Source organism: Catharus ustulatus, chromosome 5 (genome assembly GCF_009819885.2).
Source record: "Catharus ustulatus isolate bCatUst1 chromosome 5, bCatUst1.pri.v2, whole genome shotgun sequence".
In the NCBI taxonomy this organism is placed as follows: domain Eukaryota; kingdom Metazoa; phylum Chordata; class Aves; order Passeriformes; family Turdidae; genus Catharus; species Catharus ustulatus.
The window spans coordinates 2,180,780-2,199,036 of record NC_046225.1 but is presented as its reverse complement, the minus strand read 5'-3'; the positions used below and the strand labels follow the sequence as shown (position 1 = coordinate 2,199,036).

Sequence of the window (18,257 nt, the reverse complement as noted above, 5' to 3'; positions counted from 1 at the left end):
TTCAGTTCTGCCATCTCCTTTCTCTTCCTTCCTTCCTTTCAGGTTAAACCTCTGCTCATTTGGTCTCTATTTGTAGTCTGGCCCCCTGCACCCTCACAAATAGCCACATGAGAAGGTGTAAAAGCTAAAAACAATGAGGAGGAGGTTTGTGTAAAATCACAGTGGCTCCTGAGTATTTGAATTAGTCTTTGATGTCTGCTGTTATTTCACACTGCCTTGTTCTTGTATTGTCTAAGGGTGAGAAAGAAGCTAAGGAGTTTTGCACAGGATAAATCAGTTCTGGAGCCCCACCTCTCCCTTTGGCTCACTGCCAGTGAAACTGTATCAGATCACTAAATGGGAAGAAATGTCATTTTCTAATATGTGTGTAATTGTGTGTCACTGAAAGGTGAGAGTAGCATAGTGGCTTCCATAGTTTCACGTAGTGCTAGTAATTTTGTGGAAGAATTGAGGACTGAGTTCAAAGGCAGATGATTTGGCAACATCATCCTGTTCCTGACAGTCTGCACTGGGGACTGTGAAGTCTTTTCCACAAGTGCTGACACCAGTGCTGGAGTTGGATGGTGATTGATTGGAACCAGTGGGAAGTGCTGTAATCTCCTTTGCTGGCCTCTAGAGCTTCCTGATGGATGTGTTTCACATCCCATGGATGCATCTGCAGACACAGCTCTCCTGCATGTTAGTACAGCCCAGAGAAACTTTGCTGGAACCACATTATGTAATACTACAGTGGCTTCTGTCAGAAAGCTTCATGATGAAAACATATGTTCCACTGCAATTTAATTTTGGGACTAAAACCAGGAAAACCAGCAGTTTGGCAGCACGGTTCAATGTCTCCCTTCTGGGGTTGATGTGGAATTATATCTTATGTATCTCAACTTCAAAGGTACTGTGGTAGAACTCAGCAAAGGCATGAATGATGTCAGTGAAGAAAGGAATATTGCCAGTTGTCTTGAGCCAGTGACAGTAAATTATGTGTCCGTGTGGTTTTGTGCCTCTCGTGTGGAAACCACGGTACTGTTGTAGACATATTAATTGCTGATATTGTTATCCACTGACATGAGTTCATGATTATGTAGCAACTGATCAGAGATTTTTACCTCATTTCCCACTGTCTGATTTAATGTTCTGTAATTTCCTCATCTCTGACTGAGATGTGTTACTGGGTTATTTAATCAAATCCTTTAGCTCAGCTGTATGTATGTGAGATGTTGCATGCAGAACTGGTAATTTCCTCACTGCATGAGGTCTGCTGGTTCTGGATTTCTTTTAGCCAGCCTTCTGTAAGACTGCACCATTATTTCTGGCTCAGCCATCCCACCACTTGGCTGGTGCTAGCAATGCTGTGCAGTGTCCACACAGTCTGGCCCATGTTATTTAAACCAGCGATAATGGAGACATCGCTGCTGTCTTCATTAAAAGTCTTTGTTCTTTCCACAGCCCTTGTGAAAAATAAGGCAATTCATACTTGAAGTGCTCTTAGCCATAGTGCTAACAGTGAAGAGCTGCTCACAAAAAACCTTGCTAGACCTTTATATCCATTTTTTCACCATCACATTTTTCCTCTGGTCCTTTTTGCCTGAATGCTCTAGGCGTGCATTTAGGAAAAGGTTAGGAAAAGGCTGACACCACAGTGCCAATTTTGAGCACAGCAAAAAAAAAAAAGTTACTTTTTCTGTGTGCTCCCCAGCATTCTCTTTTGAAAAGCAATGTGGTCTCTCTTGGTACTTTTGGTTTTAACATTCCAGGCATGTTTGTGTTAATGGTCAGATCCATGTGTGGGAGTGTGCTGGGGATTTACAACTGTTACTTGCACAAGAGAGCTACTGCAGCCACAGTGGCTGTAAAACAGCAACTACCTTCGTTGAGTTTGAAGTTTAGAGCTGGGACTTGGTTGGTTTTGCTTTTTAAACAGCAGATCCTTCAGTGAAGGAAAGATAATTAGAAATGCGATAGGGAAGTGGATTGATCTTGACATGTGTTTAATTTCCTTGTGGATACAGGAGTGCACTGAAGGCAAATGAGTGTAAAGCAGCAATGTAACATCATGTCCTCTGGTTGTAGAAAGGAAGAGATGGTTGTTGTGCCAGCTGGGGAGTGGCAGAATACCTGTCAGCTGTCACCTTGCACTTTGCCTTCGTCTGTAAGGTTGGGTTTGTATCTCTCCCCAGCTCGTAAGCAGGAGATCATCAAGGTGACCGAGCAGTTGATTGAAGCCATCAACAACGGGGACTTTGAAGCTTACACGTAAGCACCTCCTCTAGGAGGGAATGAGGAGAGCTGGGGTGTTTGACACTGTCTGTGGTAATATGCATGTTTATGTGTGAGTGCCTGTGCTTGGAGTGAGGTACCCTTGAAATGCCTTCCCAGATGCCCCCACAAAACACAAGATATGTGCATGGCGGCTTTGCCCTGGCTTAACACATGGCCAGTTTCAGAGACACTGCTAGTATAACTCCAGTGTAGTTAGAAGAAAATATTTAAATCTTACTTACATAATGTGAGGCATAAAAAATATCCCTTGCATTGCACAGCCACAGTTTTCACCATCACAAGTAAAAATTCCTACTTGTAATAACACTGAGTTGTGGGGTTGTTTTGGGTCAAAACACCATTTATATGAAATGCATCCATTTAAAGTTATTTATTCATTGAGCTGGAACCAGAACTCCATGCCTTCTCCTCATGTTAGGTTCTGCTTGTTTCCAGTGTGATGGCATGAGTAGGTGAAATGTTCAATAGGAATGAAAGAAGCAATTAAAAATGATCTCTCCAAAGTTTTAATCTCTTAACCACATATGCTCATTGCAGAATTTCCTCTTTTCCATAGAAAAATCTGTGACCCAGGCCTTACGTCTTTTGAACCTGAAGCTTTGGGTAATCTGGTAGAAGGGATGGACTTCCACCGGTTTTACTTCGAAAATGGTTAATACTCCCTTTTCATCTCCAAGTCTTCATCTGTTCCTGTGACTGTGTGTCTCTTGTCTAGTGAACTTTGTGGTTTGGGAGTTAAATGACTTGGGCAGGGGAAAGGAGTACTGTTTATTTCAGACTTCTACTATAGGTGTTTAGTCTGCTTCTGTTCTGCTCGTTCACATATCAGAGGGCACCTCAGAGGGCAGAGGAGAGTTTCAGATATTTGGAACTAGAAATAATGATTGAGTTAAGAGCTGAATTACTTTAACTGAAAATACTAGATACAAATGTGATTAGATGTAACAGTCAAACTGAAATGTTGGGAAACTCCAGGTGGTGCCCTCTACTTTATTTAATCTATGTATGTACATGGTTTAAACAAATTTACTTATTTAATAGCATGTAATAAGTGACTGTGCTCATTCTACAAAGTATTTTAGTTGCTGGGTGTGATTATCATTCATGATGAGTTTGTATCTGCTAAGCCTGAGACTTGTGTGCAAAATGGGTTGGTGTGAGTTCTTTTGGCTTAGCCAGAGCAAGTGTGATTTCTCCCGTGTGTACCCTGTGTCTCTCTCGTAGCTCTGTCCAAGGCTAACACCAAGCCCATCCACACGATCATCCTGAACCCGCACGTGCACCTGGTGGGCGAGGACGCGGCGTGCATCGCGTACATCCGCCTGACGCAGTACATGGACGGCAGCGGCATGCCAAAGACTATGCAGTCCGAGGAGACGCGCGTGTGGCACCGGCGCGACGGCAAGTGGCAGAACGTGCACTTCCACCGCTCGGGCTCGCCCACCGTACCCATCAAGTAAGGAACAGCCCCAGCACCAGCTCACACCTCCTAGGCACACCACATAGTCCAGTAGCTGCTTTGGGCCTTAAAAACTGCGAGCCGTCCTCTGGTAGTGTCATTTTTTGTGGCTGTTAGTTATCCACCAATGTGCATAGTATTTGTGTGAAGATTTCTAAAATAATGCGCTTTTTTGGTTGTTGTTTTCTACTGTGATGCCCACCGATCCAACTCGCTCCCTGAACTGACAGCCTGAAGAGCAGCAAAGTGTTTTAATGTAGAGAAAGCTGGATAGAAGTCACACAAAACAGGATTAGAAAACATGGAATAGAATTGCTGGAAAACCTGGAAAATAAAAAGCAGTAGGATACATGGAGCTGTGAGAGCTGACCAGAAAGTTTAAAGTAAAAAAGTGTCACTATTGGGAAAAACTGGAAGTTTGATTAATATTCAGTGTGATTTTCAGCCACTCTACTTTCTCAGGCCTAGGTGTGTTCACTGCAAGCTGGGTTTGAGGCAGTTTGCACACTTGCCTTGTAAATTGAGCCATCCCAGTACCTGTCACATTCTTATCTCTTTCCCCATGCTGTCCTTGCATAACTGCTGAGTATTCCCTGTCAGACAGTTCTGACATCGCCGTGGAACAGCCTCACGTCTCTCCCATCACCCTTTCTCTCTGCTGTTCATCCAGGCCCTGCCACCACCAGGTCAGGTGGTGACCAAGTTCCTTGAGCCACATTGTCACCAGGGTTAATGACAGCACATTCAGGGTTGCAGTAACAGGATAGAGCGTCATGGCTTGTGCAAGAGGTTCTGCTCAGACCATTGGCTTCTCTTCCTCAACAGCCTCTGCCCACAAGCCCAAAACTCACTGACTTGTGGTTTCCCAAATAGGCAGCACTGGTCCAGGCCTGGCTTTACTCAGTTGTGAGCCCTCTTTATAGGATACAATTCCATTTTTGTCAGGTGTCTTAATGTGGAGAGTGGCTGAATTTGCTGACATGGATGGTAAGGGCTTAGATTTCATCCTTTGAACTTCATCATGTCTTGTATTTTACTTCTTGCAACACTGTTCTCTTATATGAAATAATACTTGATGAAGTAAGAAATAAGGTAGAATGAAGTGTTAAACTTGCATGGTGATGATTTTGTATTTCTTTTAATTTAGGAAAAAAGAAATTTTATTACTTAATGATAAGTGTTTTGTTTCAAAATGTGGGAACAGAAGCCATGTTGTCCTTTGTTTCTCACATTCCAGCTGCACTGCCAGTGTTTCAACAGATAATATTCAAAGAGCAGTTATGCTTCCTTGAAATGCAGTGTTAGGTAAATCTTGGAGGTTTTCATCAAGGATGTTTGTCAAAGGATCTGAGCTGGGTGTGTGTAGAGCCAGAAAGCCCAAGTGAAGCAGGCTCACCTGGCCCATTGTGCCCTGAACAGTCAGTGTTTACAGCACAATGACATGAATTGGACTAGAGAATTGTTTAATCTTTTCCTCTGGTTTTTTTTCACCTCTTTTTGGAAGGTACCACAGGAGGTTCTTGGCAGCTGCTTGTGCTCTCTAATAAAGAAGGATTTCTGGGACTTGCAGGGGTGGAAGGAGAGGAAAAATCACCATGGAGTAATTTTTTTGAGGTTGCAGGGCGGTTTCTGTATTGGTATGTTTTGAGCCTATGGCGTCAGACAGAGGAGATTTCAGGATTGTGCAGGGTGTCCAAGCTTAAGGGGTCACAGAGCAGCCTTAGAGCTGTACTGAGGCTTAAGGAGAGATTCCCTGAGTTAGCAACATAGCCCTACATGTGTAGCACTGGCAACAATATCACATAAATCCCATAGCCAGCTCTCATCTTGAATTCAGAGGAGGTTTTTGGACTTGCTTCTAGCACTGTTCCAAAGTAGCATTGGTCTGATGGTTAGGAGCCTTACTTTCTAGTGTAAAATTTAGTCATCTTGAGTGTATCCTTGGTTCTTCTATGTTATCTTTGTTCTCCTCTGCTGGTTAGGTGTGCAGCCATGAACCAGTTTGTAGGGAGGCTGATCAAATCATTCCTGCCTTCTACTTCTGTAGTAAACAGCCAGCACTACCTCAGATGGCTTTGTCTGGTAGGATCTCCATTTTCCTATTACCTTATCTCCTTACTGTCTTTTTTTTGTTTGAGGTTTGCCTTTCCATTAGTTTGGCTTCTTCTGAAATGATCTGTCCAGTTGTGGTCAGGACTTAATTTAATTCCCCAATGTCTTTCTTTTCCCTGCTGTATTCTGGCACGGTTTTTGCACTTCTCTCATGTGCAGTGCATCTGAGACAGCCTCCTCTTTATCCTCAACTCTCGTTTTCAACCAGTGAGCACATAGAAACTTCTACAGAGCTTTGAACTTCCTATTATTCCATGTAATATTTTTGGACTACCCAGACGTCAAGGTTATTTGGTTCTCCTTGCACAATGCTCCTGTTTTCTTTTCTTTTTATAGTGCCTTCCACCTAAGTGTCAGTGTGCTACATGAGATCAGTCCTGCTGCTTGTGCTCAGGACTAGTGAGTCTCCTCTGGGCTGATAGCTCCCCTTTCAGCACAAACATTGTCATTTTTCTTTATTCCCTCTCTTCCTAAGTCTGACTTGGAGATTCCCATGTAGCACCAAGCTAGAATCACCTATAACTCATCCTGAACATTTTTACACCATCTCAAATTTCACCTTTACTTTTCCCAGTCAGAGCAGTGATAAGTCCATTTTGGAAAACTAGAGAAGAAACTTCATTAACATATTGTTCTGGTTTATCCATCCTTTATTTGAAATGCATACAGACTGCAGCTACTTATTTAGCTATTACGAATACACAGTAGCTAACAATGGCATTTCCATCATAAAAAAGTATTTTACACATCGTATCTGAAGATGAATTTCAAACCTAATAAAGTTGCAAGAAGGTTTATTGCTGTGATGTGCTTCTGCAGACACAGTATCCTAGATGGTGTTAAATCAGTTGCTGCAGGCACAGTACTTCCTTGTTTTCAGGACTGTGGGAAAGAGTGTGCATAAATCTAAGGATAGAGTGGAGCTCTTTGGTAACTATAGGTGTAACAAAATGTTTCTTTGTGGCAGAATCATTATTTGTTTCTTTCCCAATCCTATTTGAAAAAGGATATGAGGACAAATATGTATTTAGTTTATAAAAAAAAATTATTCATATTTTTGCTGTGAGGGAGATGAGGCAAGCTTGGGTTTCTGTCTCGTGCGTTGTTTCTCTGTGAGTGATAGGAGTGATGGTAGGAAATTGTTCTCTGGACCTGTGTTCTTAGGGACCAGTGCAAATGTGTTTCTGCAGGGCTGTGTCTGCTTGTCCTCAGAGAGTGCTCCTGCCCAGTTTGGGCAGTTAAAGGGCTGCTGGGCCTGAAAGTGACTCCCTAACCTAACTTCAGCCTCAGTGAGGCTTGTGCTCCCTCCCTGATCACAGCTTACACCTTCTTGTACTTTGATAAGCGCAGTGCCAGAGAGCAGGAATGCCGAGTAAAGAGTTTGTTCTGTGTTTGTGCAGTGCCTAGCGCAGAGGGATCCCGCCACGGCTCCAGCCCCTAGATGCTACGGTAATACTCACCATGCTGCACCCCAGTTAGCTCCGTACTTGCTTCCATACTTCCCCTTCCTTCTCTCTCTGCATTCGGCTCTGGCATGTCTTGCATGTGAATGACGCCTGATTCTTCCTTATCACTTGGTCCAGTCTTTGTACAAGAGCCTCAGTCCATGGCAGTGCCTGCAGTGTCCATGCTGAGGACGTTAAGTTACACCCGGAGATTTGCGGCTGAATTCCGCCCTCTCTCCCTTAAGCAATCCCTCAAGGCACTTAGGCTTCCTGCCTCAGTTTCCTTTTTTATTTTAACAGCCTCTCTGGCATCTTATAAAGATGGAAAATGTCTGTAGAGTGGTTTGAGAAATAAAAGAATGCCTTGCCTGAGTGGAGGTTTTTTCCCTTGTTATTTCCCCAGTATCATGTTAAGTGATCTCAACAAGGTGGTTTTTTTTTTCAATAGCGTTGGCTAACACTTGAGCATGTGTTGTTATCTGGTGGTGATGTTACCTGAGTAATGGAAATCTGTTTGTTTTTTTCTCCTTCTTCCTAGCTAAAAATATCAGCGGTGCCGCTCTTGCATTTTCTGTACCCAACGCACCTGGTTGATTACCATCTTGGCCATCCCGTTCTCTTCATGCATGTTTCTGAGTGCATGAAGTTGTGAAGGTTCTTCATGTAACACATTTGTGATGCACCACGTTGCTGTATATTCCATCTGTACACTGTTAACATTTCAATGAAGGTGATGTTTCATGCAAATAGAGAATAACAAGGCGTAAAAGACAAAAAGAGGTATCGGATGGACAGCAGTAGACACAATACATTTGTCACTTGCTCCATTTATGCCAAGTTTTGACAGACGACTTTAAAATCTATCATGTTTATTAAAAAAAAAAAAAAAGAAAGAAAAAAAAGGAAACTTATATTTTACCTTCTTTTTTTAAGAACTGTTTTTTGACTCCTCCCTTATTCCCGAGCCCCAGGATTTTGCTTTGGTTCTGGTAGGAATGGTTAGGATTTCTGCTGGCAGCTCCGTTACTGTAAAGCAGATTTTTATTGTAGATGGACAAAATCGCTGATAAATGTGGAAGTGTTAATATCTTGGCTTTGGACCAGCTGCAGCCTTCTTAGTTTATTAGTCTGTGTAAACTGGAAGAATCTCCTGATTTGCTGGCTTGGCCACTCCAGAATTAACTGTCAGTATTCTGGGGAGTCAGCAGCTTCCGTTTTCCTTTTGAGTCCTTTTCGCTTTCTTGTTTTGCTTAACTGAAAGGTTCTGTTGGATGATTAAGCAAAATTAAAAATTGTAAGGAACTAAGTGATAATTGCAAGGCAGTTTTTGAGGATTAAAATGGAAGGAAAGGAAAAGATTTTTATCGCTTTTAGGATGTACTGTAAATTTTTTAAGGAGGCTTTAAAAAATATAATATGTGGGTTAATGTATAGACCAGTTGTGTGGATAATATACTCGAGAAATATTAGGCCTTAAAGCTAAGTATGAAGAGTTTACTTACATTACACTGCTGCTGTTGCTTCTCTGGAAATGAATTACGGAGACACCGGTTTTCCGTGGGACCCTAACACTTTACCACAGGTTTGTGTCTCCCCCTCTTCCCCTCAATGCACTCTTGGTTCCTCAAGCTCCCCTGGCAGCGTTCGGGGTCGAGGCCGGCAGTCCCCGCGGTGATCCTGCCAGGTTTGTCCCGGCTGCAGGCCGAGGGAGGAACGCTGTGCTGGCAGTGCAGAACTTTGCAACAGGGACTGGTTTTCCTTCCCTCATGTTGCTGTAAAAATACACCCTTGCAAGAATTTCAGTTTCTTCCCGTCCCCTGTTGCAGGCAAGCCCAGGCTGGGCTGTCCCTGGGGTTCTGTTGGCAGCAGGCTCCTGCTCCCCGCAGCGCTGTACAGTGCATGGTATCAGTCAGTGTCCTTTTTAGCCGTCCAAAATTTACAACTCGGCAGCCGGAACTTTTTAAAATGGGAAAGCTTCCTAATTCGTATCATTTCACCTTTCTGTGTTGATTACTAATCAGAAGCAGTTCTTAAACATGTTGATGTTGTTACTAGTGGATGTATGGTAGATGGACTTAAGCTTCTCTGATAATTACTACATGATTTTAAACAATATATATTTAAAGTAAGCATCTACAATAAATGTGTTGAGCCATATTAACCTGCCAATGGGATCTGTGAAAAAAAAAGTAATGGCCTCATTTTTTTTCTCATTAATTGCTTTTCTTTTTTTTTTTTCTTTTTTCTTTTTTCTTTTTTTTCTTTTTTTTTTTTTTTTTTTGGTGAAGCGGCTATAAGTGGCATAACTGTATTTAAAATTAACGAATTAGGTGTAGGGTGTTTTTTTTATACTTCTAACATAGCATGTGGTGTTGGCGTATTACTGTAGACCAAGTTTGTCTTCCACACCAAGACGTAAGGAAATTGTGATTTGTTCTCTCCACCACAACTGAATTATACACTTCTGTCATTTTGGAACACTGCAGTTTACCATGGGACACAGTGTACATATTTCTTGCCATAATGGTAAATGATTGATATATTTAAGGATTAATAAATTTGTGATTTCTGCTGACATTGTGCTTGTGTTTTAATTTCCCAGTGATCTTTGCAATGGATAATGTGTAGTGTCTGTTTCAATTGAGACACCAGAGGCACAGATGCACTTTCTTAGGAGCTGGATTTTGGGTTTGAAAATACAAGTGTTTGGTGTTGTGGTTTGTCCTTGGGTTGGTTCCAAAGTGCCTTTCCCGGGCCCGATTGCACGATGCTCGTGCTCAGCTTTGTTGGTGCACTGTACACATACCTTGTGCTTGTAGGAAATTTAGAAATGTTTTAGGTAGTTCCAGCATTTCTGTTGCTGCCTTGCTGTGTTTCATATATATATATGCTCAGCCTGTAACACAAGACTATGTAGGAGCAGTTATTGTATGCGATGTAGTACCATAAAAATATATGTAGTGATATAAAAACATACATAGAAATATTAACTGCATTTACATCTATAAATAATTAGGATTTAAAATACTGTAGCAGTTTAAAAGCTTACATATATGTCTGTGGTGATTTCAGGCTCTCTTAAACCATGCTGAGCTGCAGCTGAGGACAATCTTTCCTACCAGCAGAAAAGAAGGCTGAAGGAGAGGAAACAACTTGCAGATTTCCTGGTCAGGGAATGCAGAGCTGGACAAGGGCCAGGCCAGCGTAGCTGGAGCAGTGGCATTGGTGTGGCAGGAAGCCAGAGCCTGTCCTGGGTTGGTCACAATTCCAGGACTTCTTCTTGGGTGGCATCTTGTAAACAAAAAAAGGTAGTCAGGAGAGAGCCCAGGGGGTTGGAATTTTTCAGTAAACCCCAGAAGGGGCAAAAGCGGTTTAGTCTGTTGGGAGGCCTGTGTTTTGTCATATCACTTTTACTTACTTTTTTTGCTCATTTTTTTCCAGTGAGAGCTATTCCAGAAATCATTTTGATTTCCATTTTAACCATGCTCCTGCATGAAGCTGTTTGATAGCAGTGGATTTGCTACTGATTTCAGGTATGCAGAGAAGAGAGATCAGTGGATAAAGCAAAATGATCAGCAGAGGGCTGGGAGAACACATTTCCCCCATATCAGATGGAAGGTTTGGGAGAGGGGCAGGGTTTGGGGGTTGGTTTGGGGTTTTTTAATGGTTATTCTTTTATAGCACAAATATTTTAATCTGCTGCCTCCTGGTGGCTTTGTAATTCTGTTTTCTATTTAGGGGTGCACGAGAAGAGGCTGTTTGTTCTGAGCAGAAGGGAACCCAGAGCTTTCAGTTATTCACTTTTTAATGTGAGTAAGGAACACAGTATTTCAGGGCCAGAAAATTACCATTTTGTGGGTCTTGATATACCCTGTACATATACCTGAAGTAATCAGATTTATTTTGTTTCTAAAAATGGCCTCCCAGGACACATTGAAGAAAAGTAACATCTTCTAGGGCTGTGTATTAAATCCAGAGTTCATTGTGTCTAGGATTAACTTTACAGTTTCTTCAGTGAGTTATTAATGCTAGGTAATTTATCATCTCCTTGAGCTGTTCTCTCAGAAAACAGAATTACTTCATGCTTCTCAGGGCTTTTCTTTCTTCTTAAATTTGTGCAGTCATACTTTATACATAACCCATCATAAGAAAACACTATTAGTCAAAAAATTAACTGTAGTCTTTGAGGAATTGATCCAAATTGCTTCAGGAGTTTCAGCTTCTTTCTTCCTTAGAGCTTATTGGTAAAAGCTGTGGGTGAGCTGGAGTTCAGTGCTGCGAGGTCCAACTGCTAAAGCCCTGGTTCCTGCAGGGAGAGCCATGGGCTGACAGCCCTGTACAGGAGTATGGGGGGGTTTGGATCTTCACAAAAGGGGACACTTAGTAATTCTGCAGCCTAGCCAGTCCTCCTTCCCTTCCCCTCCCTCTCTAGCACAGATCCCTGTGGCTGAGCCAGGTACAGGTTGCAGGATCCGCTTCCAAGGCAGCGTGCATGTGGAAGGAGGAGGAGGCAGGAATTCTGTGTGATCACATGCTGCAGAAGGGGAATGCCAGGGCTGCCTGTTCCAGCCTGCTGTTGTCCTGATCCAGCCCAAGCCAAAGGCACTGCAGACAGTAAGTTTGGGGAAGAGGAGAACATTTAATCAGAGTGTGGGGAAAAGAAAATCAGTGAGAAAAAATATACAAGCTGATAGAAAACAGGATTTCCAAGGCAAAGAGATGGAAGAACAGTATTTCTGTTACAGAAATGTCTACCTGTTGCCAGAACCCAGCTGCAGGGCTGTGACCATCTTAGGGACTAATTGGGAATTAGGCCCTTATAACCTTTTTCATCACAGTGACATTTAACAAAGTTAAATGATTAAATGTGACAAGTAGTTGAGACAGGGTAGCTTCCTTAAAATAGCAATGGCTGAGTGTGCCCAGCAACCCTCTGCAAAGTTACATTGCAGCACAACATTTATCAGGAATCTGACACACCTTACTCCAGCCCAGGGCCTTACAGTTCTGCTATCCTCTTGAGTCAGCCCATAATGGAAAGGTGCTGTTCCATGTCAGGGCAAGACTGACAGCAGTGTCTGGAACTGTCAGGTAATTCCCAGGAGCTGGTGCAGGGGAGAGGGGAGTATTAATTCACTAATACACAGCCCACTGCACTGGGAGAGAGCTCATAGCAAACAGAACGGCCCTGGGGAAGAGGAGACTGCTCAGCTCTCGGGCCACTCCTTTTCCCACCCTGCTGAGGCATCCGGGGCTGGCTCTCAGAGAGGACAGCTGCCCGGGGCGGTGACACTCACGGGACCTTCAGTAGCACCAAGGGACCCTGCTAGCAACAGCCAGCCTGAGAGTAGAGGTAAGAGCTGCCTTTGAGAGCAACACAGCTCGTTTGATAAAGGCATTGCTCAACATTGGCACCTAAACACAGATCAGACCTTTAGTAGGGATGGAGAAGAGAGTGCTCCCAAGCACTCACCGCTGTCATGTTAGAGCAAGACATCAACTGAATTAAACATACAGAGCTGTTGCCATGTCCTGTGCACCAAGGAGAGGTAAGTTCCAGAGCACAAAGCAAGAGTTCAGTTTAAGGTATTTGGGTAAGTTCCTCAGACCAAAAGCACACCTGAACATCTACTCCCTAAGTAAAAGTGGTGATTTCTGGGGTTTTTTTCTGAACAAAACTTTCTAGACAGTTAAGCACAAAAGCGGGGCCGTGCCAAAATTTGCCTGCCTTGTTCATTGTAGCAAATAGAGTTAAGGAAAACCTTCATCAAAGAATGAAGTTTCTCAAGTGGATGCCTCAACTCCAAGCAAGTCTTTACAAAGCAAAAAATCCCAAAGAAACACAACGAGTAAGTATGTTTGAAAAGTGTTGTTTATATCCCATTATGTTATCAAAATCCTAAATCATCCAGCCACTGGATCACCCAGCCAAGACAGACAATCAGAAGTTGTAAAGGTGCACATTTCTTTTTCCAGTAGTTCAAATCAATCCCCCACCAACACAGGAAGGCTTGTGGAATTTAACCTTATGGACATTTGCATTGTCATATGGGTGTTCTTTTGGCTTTGATCAGAAGTAGATACTTTTAAGTAATGTAATTTGGTAAATGAGAAAGATGGTTTATTAAAGTAATTTGGGAATTGGTTGGAAAGGAGATTAGTCACAGGTAATATATGTTCTAGGTGAATAATTGACAGTTTAGCAGTCTTCTCTCCCAGCAGCCTCCTTGTGGAACCCCCCCCCCCCCCCCCAGAGAGCATTCCTTAAACCACAAACTAACAGAATGTTTGGGGTTAGAAGGGACTTGTCTAGTCCAACCCCCTACTAAAAGCAGATTGACCCAGAGCAGGTTGCACAGGGTGGTGTCCAGGTAGAGGTGAACATCTCCAGAGGATACTGCACAGCCTCTCTGGACAGCTCTGTCCTCCAGAGAGTCCCTTCCCAGCAGGTCAGGCCCTTGCCTGCATGGGTGCATGTGGTTATTCTGCCTGAGCTGCAGAACCCCACACTTGATTTTGTTGAGCTTCCCTGAGTTCCTCTCCAGCCTGTTCAGGTCTGGCTGAATTGGAGCACAGCCTGCTGGCCTGTCCTGCCCTTTTGGAAGGCTGGGGTGACATTGGCTCTCCTCCATTCCTCCTGTTCTCCATGACCTTTCAAAGACACACCTAATCAAAGATAAATCTAATCTTACTGAAAAGTTATTCTAAACAGGGTTTTGGATACAGTAGAGCACTTGCACACACAGTAAGAGGGACTGGTAGTAAAAGACTGGCCAGTCTTCTGTTTGCAGGATTTGTTTTCTGATCCCCTGGATGGCCTTGGGCTGCCTGGAGCATGTGGTGTAGATCCATGCATTTGTGACTGATGCAGCAATTCCCATTTCCAGACCTTGCTTGCTATTCTTTGTGTTGGTAATATTCACATCATCTCTCTGCATCCTGGAGAACGTATGAATTCAAGGGTTCTGTGACAATGAACAAAATTATCTTCTCTTAGAGACTTAAATGTGCTCCATGTAAGTATTTTGAAGAACCTGGGAATATTAACTACTTTGCAGCATCTGAGAGGATGTTGGCACATCATTTTGGAGGCACAGTTTTAGTCTCCTGTTGGGACCAAGCCCTGTGTATAACTAGTTAAATTCTCTGTGATGGAGCCAGATGAGCATAGCAGCAGTAGGCTGATTTCAGGGCCCAGATTTAGATCCACTGACCGGGATCTGGGAGACACAAGTAGGAGGTTTTGCTCTTTTACCTTCAGGCCAGGAATCTGAGCTTGAGTTCCTTGTGCAAGGTCAGTGCCATAACTACTGAGTGAATATCTGAGACAGTTTTTGTCCCGTTTTTTCACTGGGGAAAAAAAAAAAAAAAAAAAAGAAGAGTAGGGAAGGATCTAATTTTTGTTTGGATGCAATTTTTTTGAAATGTTCAAAATCTGCCTGACAACAGCAGGAAGGATCCCTTTCCCCGCACATCTGTCAAGCGAAGGTGCCCCAAAGGCTAAAAAATGCTCAGGACTAATGCACGCAAAGCTGAGAGCAAAAAGCATTACAAGCCTCTTTTCTTAAACAAATGGATGTGTTTGAGGATTTCAGTATGTGAACAGATAGAAAAACTGAGGTTTAAAAGGCCCCAGTGCTTTGCTGATTCCTCCTTCGCGGTGCGTTTCCAGGGTTGGGATCCTGAGGCGCACTGAGAGCGTTTATTCTCTCCTCTGTAGCTGAATGGGGATCTCAGTATTTGTGTCTCACCACACTGACACCTTTCTATAAACAGCTTCCTTGTTAAGACCAGCTTTTCACACATGACAAGGCAGAGCTACTTTACATCCCACGAGTCTTACACTGCCTGCCAAAAGGATGTAAGGGGGATGTTTGGGAGAGTGGAAGAGCCGGGGGATGAGGAGTACAGTTTTCATTAAGAGGTCTCAGCAGCTCACGCTACTCATCTCTGAGGAGGAGTAGCTGGCACAAAGATCCAAACATTTTGGTGGCAAGAGGAGATGCCAGGTGGAGGCTTCTCTTCCATTACATCCTTTCACTGCTCTGTCAAAACACCCCTCTGCTGCTCCACGCTCCTCGGTTCGGATGCTCCTGCCCTACCTTCCTTCTCTTCCTAACCTTATCCCTTCCTCCCACGTGAAACCCTGAGATTCTTACCAGGTGGCATTTATCTCATTGAAAACCTGTGCCACTCCTGGGAATCAATCATTTAGTTGTATGTCTCAAACTCTACTCCCCCATCTTGCTTTTTTTTTTTTCCACTTCTCTTTGGTGTCTCCCTTTTATGTGAGACCCGTTCCCAGGACGAAGCCAGCACCTGGAGCAATAGGCAGTGCTGCCGGGGGCGGTGTTGCCGTGCCCTGGTGTTTGACTGGGAGCCTTTTAAAAGCATTAACTAATTACTCCTTACAGTGTCACTGCATCACCTCCCTGCTTTCAGCCTTAAATCCTGGCAGTGTGTAATTTGCCCAAGACCACAAAGTTAATGGATGACGGGGGTGTTTCTAGGTCCAAGGGTGGGCTTCCTTCCCTGAATGCAGGCAGGCTGCCTGTGAAGGATTTACGGCCAGAATTATAAGGAGAGCTCAGAGTCTCTGCTTGCTTGCTGCCCAGCATTAGCCTCAGGTGAGCTCCCTCTGAAAAGCCAGATTCACATCCCCCCTAGCAGGTGGAACTCTGCAGCACTTCCCAAATCTGATAAAAGGCACATCACACTGTTCTGAGGGCAATACTCGAATTGAGGGCAGCAACCACACCGCTGCTCCTCACAGAGCAGAAATACTCTGGGAGGTCTGGATGTCACTGGTTAGTTATATTAGCTAAACCTGGCTTCCTGCATCGGTCAGCAGTTCAAAGGTGAGACAGCTGCAAAATATTAGCACTGTATTGTGTTTGTACAAACACAGAAAGGCAAAGAAAAAAAAAAGAAAAACCACCAATAATCCTTCCCAGGAAAAAACCCAACCTCAGAGTTACAGGGTTTCTTTTTTATTTTTGTCTCTGATACTGACCTAGAAAAGGAGAAAGAATCTGATCTGATGTTTAGATGAATCTTTCTGGGCTGGCAGTTAGATGAAGGGAGTTTTGAGATGGTGATGAATGACGGAGAAGATGTAACTACAAGGTTTTTGTTTTATGGTGAGTGGGTTCCAGTGTGATGCTACAGAGCGTACACACATAGCCTGGGACACAAAAAAGGTCCCTCTGCATCTTTTTACACAGGTAACTTTTTTGAACCTGAGGGCTGACAAAGGGGTAAGAGAAGTTTAATGACCAGCCCAATATGGTTCCACTGCCTGTTCTTGGAGATGATAGCAAAATTTCTGGGAGCTACTCCAGGTCCATGAGCACAAAAAAAATCTGGTTTGTTCATAGAACAACAGAATCCCAGAAAGGTTCAGGCTGGAAGGGACCTAAAAGCTCCAACCCCATACCATGGGCAGGGACACCTTCTACTCAACCAGGTTGCTCAGGCCTCATTCAGTCTGGCCTTGAACACTTCCAGGGATGGGGCAGCCACAGCTTCTCTGGACAACCTGTGCCCAGGTCATTGCTGTGAGATCCTGTTCTTTAGCCCTGGTTATGAAGAGATCCTGCTCCATTCTGAGGGCTGAAAACACTTGGTGTGCTGATATGAGAAGTGACCTGTCAGGTAAGTGGTGTCCTCAGCCTGTAATTAACTGTGATGGAAAAGGGCAGTTTTGGGATTGTAAAGACTTCTATCCTTCACCCTTTCATTGGCATCTGCTTGCAGAGGTCAGTGCTGGGAGTTCATTGCCTTTCAGAACAGTGGGCTGGATAACAGAGTTTAGGTCTAGTCTTACTTTGCAGTGTCAGTTCCCTCCACTTACATCCTTGTTCCAGGAGGCAGAATTTACCTACACATGACATGAAATCTCTCTGAAATTTAGGCTTTCCATCACTTTTTGGGGAGCACATGCTCTTGTGGGAGCTATGGAAGGAAATCAAGGCTACTTTATTCCTGTTGTTCCTTAAAGCAGATTTCAAGATGAAAATGGGAGATAAGCTAAATCAGGTTTGAATTTACAATGCAGATATTATTAGGGTCTAAGAGATGACTGGCAGTTTGAGATGTCCACAGCACAGCTTGTACAGCTGCAGTGAGGTCACCTGGCTATACACAAATGGGTTTGACCAGAACACTCATTTTCATAAGATAATGCAGACTTTGTTATAATGTGGAAAGGGTCTGATGTCATCAGGTGTCCCACCATCACACAGAAATAACCCAGAGGAGTCATTCATCATTTCTGTGATCATTTATTGGAGCGCCCACTTGTTATCGTCAGTAGTGACAGTGATGATGACAATGCAGAATCTGAGCACAGCCTAGAAAAATGCATATTTGTATTTATGAGAAACATTGATTTTGCTTCACTGCTGCCAGCCAGTCTGTCTCCCCTCAGGAGTCAGCGTAGGTCAGATGAGTGAGCAATGAGATGCTTTTGATTCATAACTCAGGATAACATTTGAGAAGTTTCTGGAATACTTTTTACACATGAGCTGCAGCTTCTCATAAGAGTTTGGTTTCAGGCAATGAAACAGCAGTTATGGAGAGAGGAAATGGGAGTGTGAGGGAGAGAAATATTGTGTACATGTTTTCCATTTCCCCTTTAGATTGTAATTTTCCTCTTCTTCCACTTTTGCAGTCAAAAAATAAAATATTAATTTAGTGGCAGGTGAGAGTATAGAAGTGATACAGACACAGCATAGGCTTAGTCATCCTCTTCTGCTACACATACCTTCCTAGGACTGCACTTAACCATGTGAAGGGTCTTAACGTCCTGAGCAGAGGAAAGCTCCAAAATAACACAAACAGTTTATAGGCGTTGTAAATGAAATAAATCCAGCTTCCATTTGGCAAAAGAAGGCCACTTTTAGACACATACAATGATACTAGAAGCATTTCTAGTCAAAGTACATTCTCTATGCTGGTGTGAAAGT

General features: G+C 43.4%; 1 protein-coding gene across 17 annotated transcripts in view; it reads left to right on the top strand.

Annotated features, from left to right (window-relative positions):
• CAMK2D (calcium/calmodulin dependent protein kinase II delta) overlaps nt 1-9,865 on the top strand; it is a 116,163-nt gene extending 106,298 nt beyond the window's left edge. For 11 of the 17 annotated variants that reach the window (XM_042779319.1, XM_042779317.1, XM_042779321.1 and 8 more), the window contains 4 exons: nt 2,172-2,247; nt 2,831-2,925; nt 3,499-3,730; nt 7,246-9,865. In XM_042779319.1, the coding sequence (XP_042635253.1) occupies nt 2,172-2,247; nt 2,831-2,925; nt 3,499-3,730; nt 7,246-7,252 (410 nt within the window). In that variant the 3' untranslated portion in view covers nt 7,253-9,865. Of the gene's footprint in view, nt 1-2,171; nt 2,248-2,830; nt 2,926-3,498; nt 3,735-7,245 lie in introns of those variants that run through there. The other 6 variants (XM_033061166.1, XM_033061167.1, XM_033061165.1 and 3 more) reach the window with 3 other exon arrangements.
• The last annotated feature ends 8,392 nt before the right edge of the window (nt 9,866-18,257 follow it).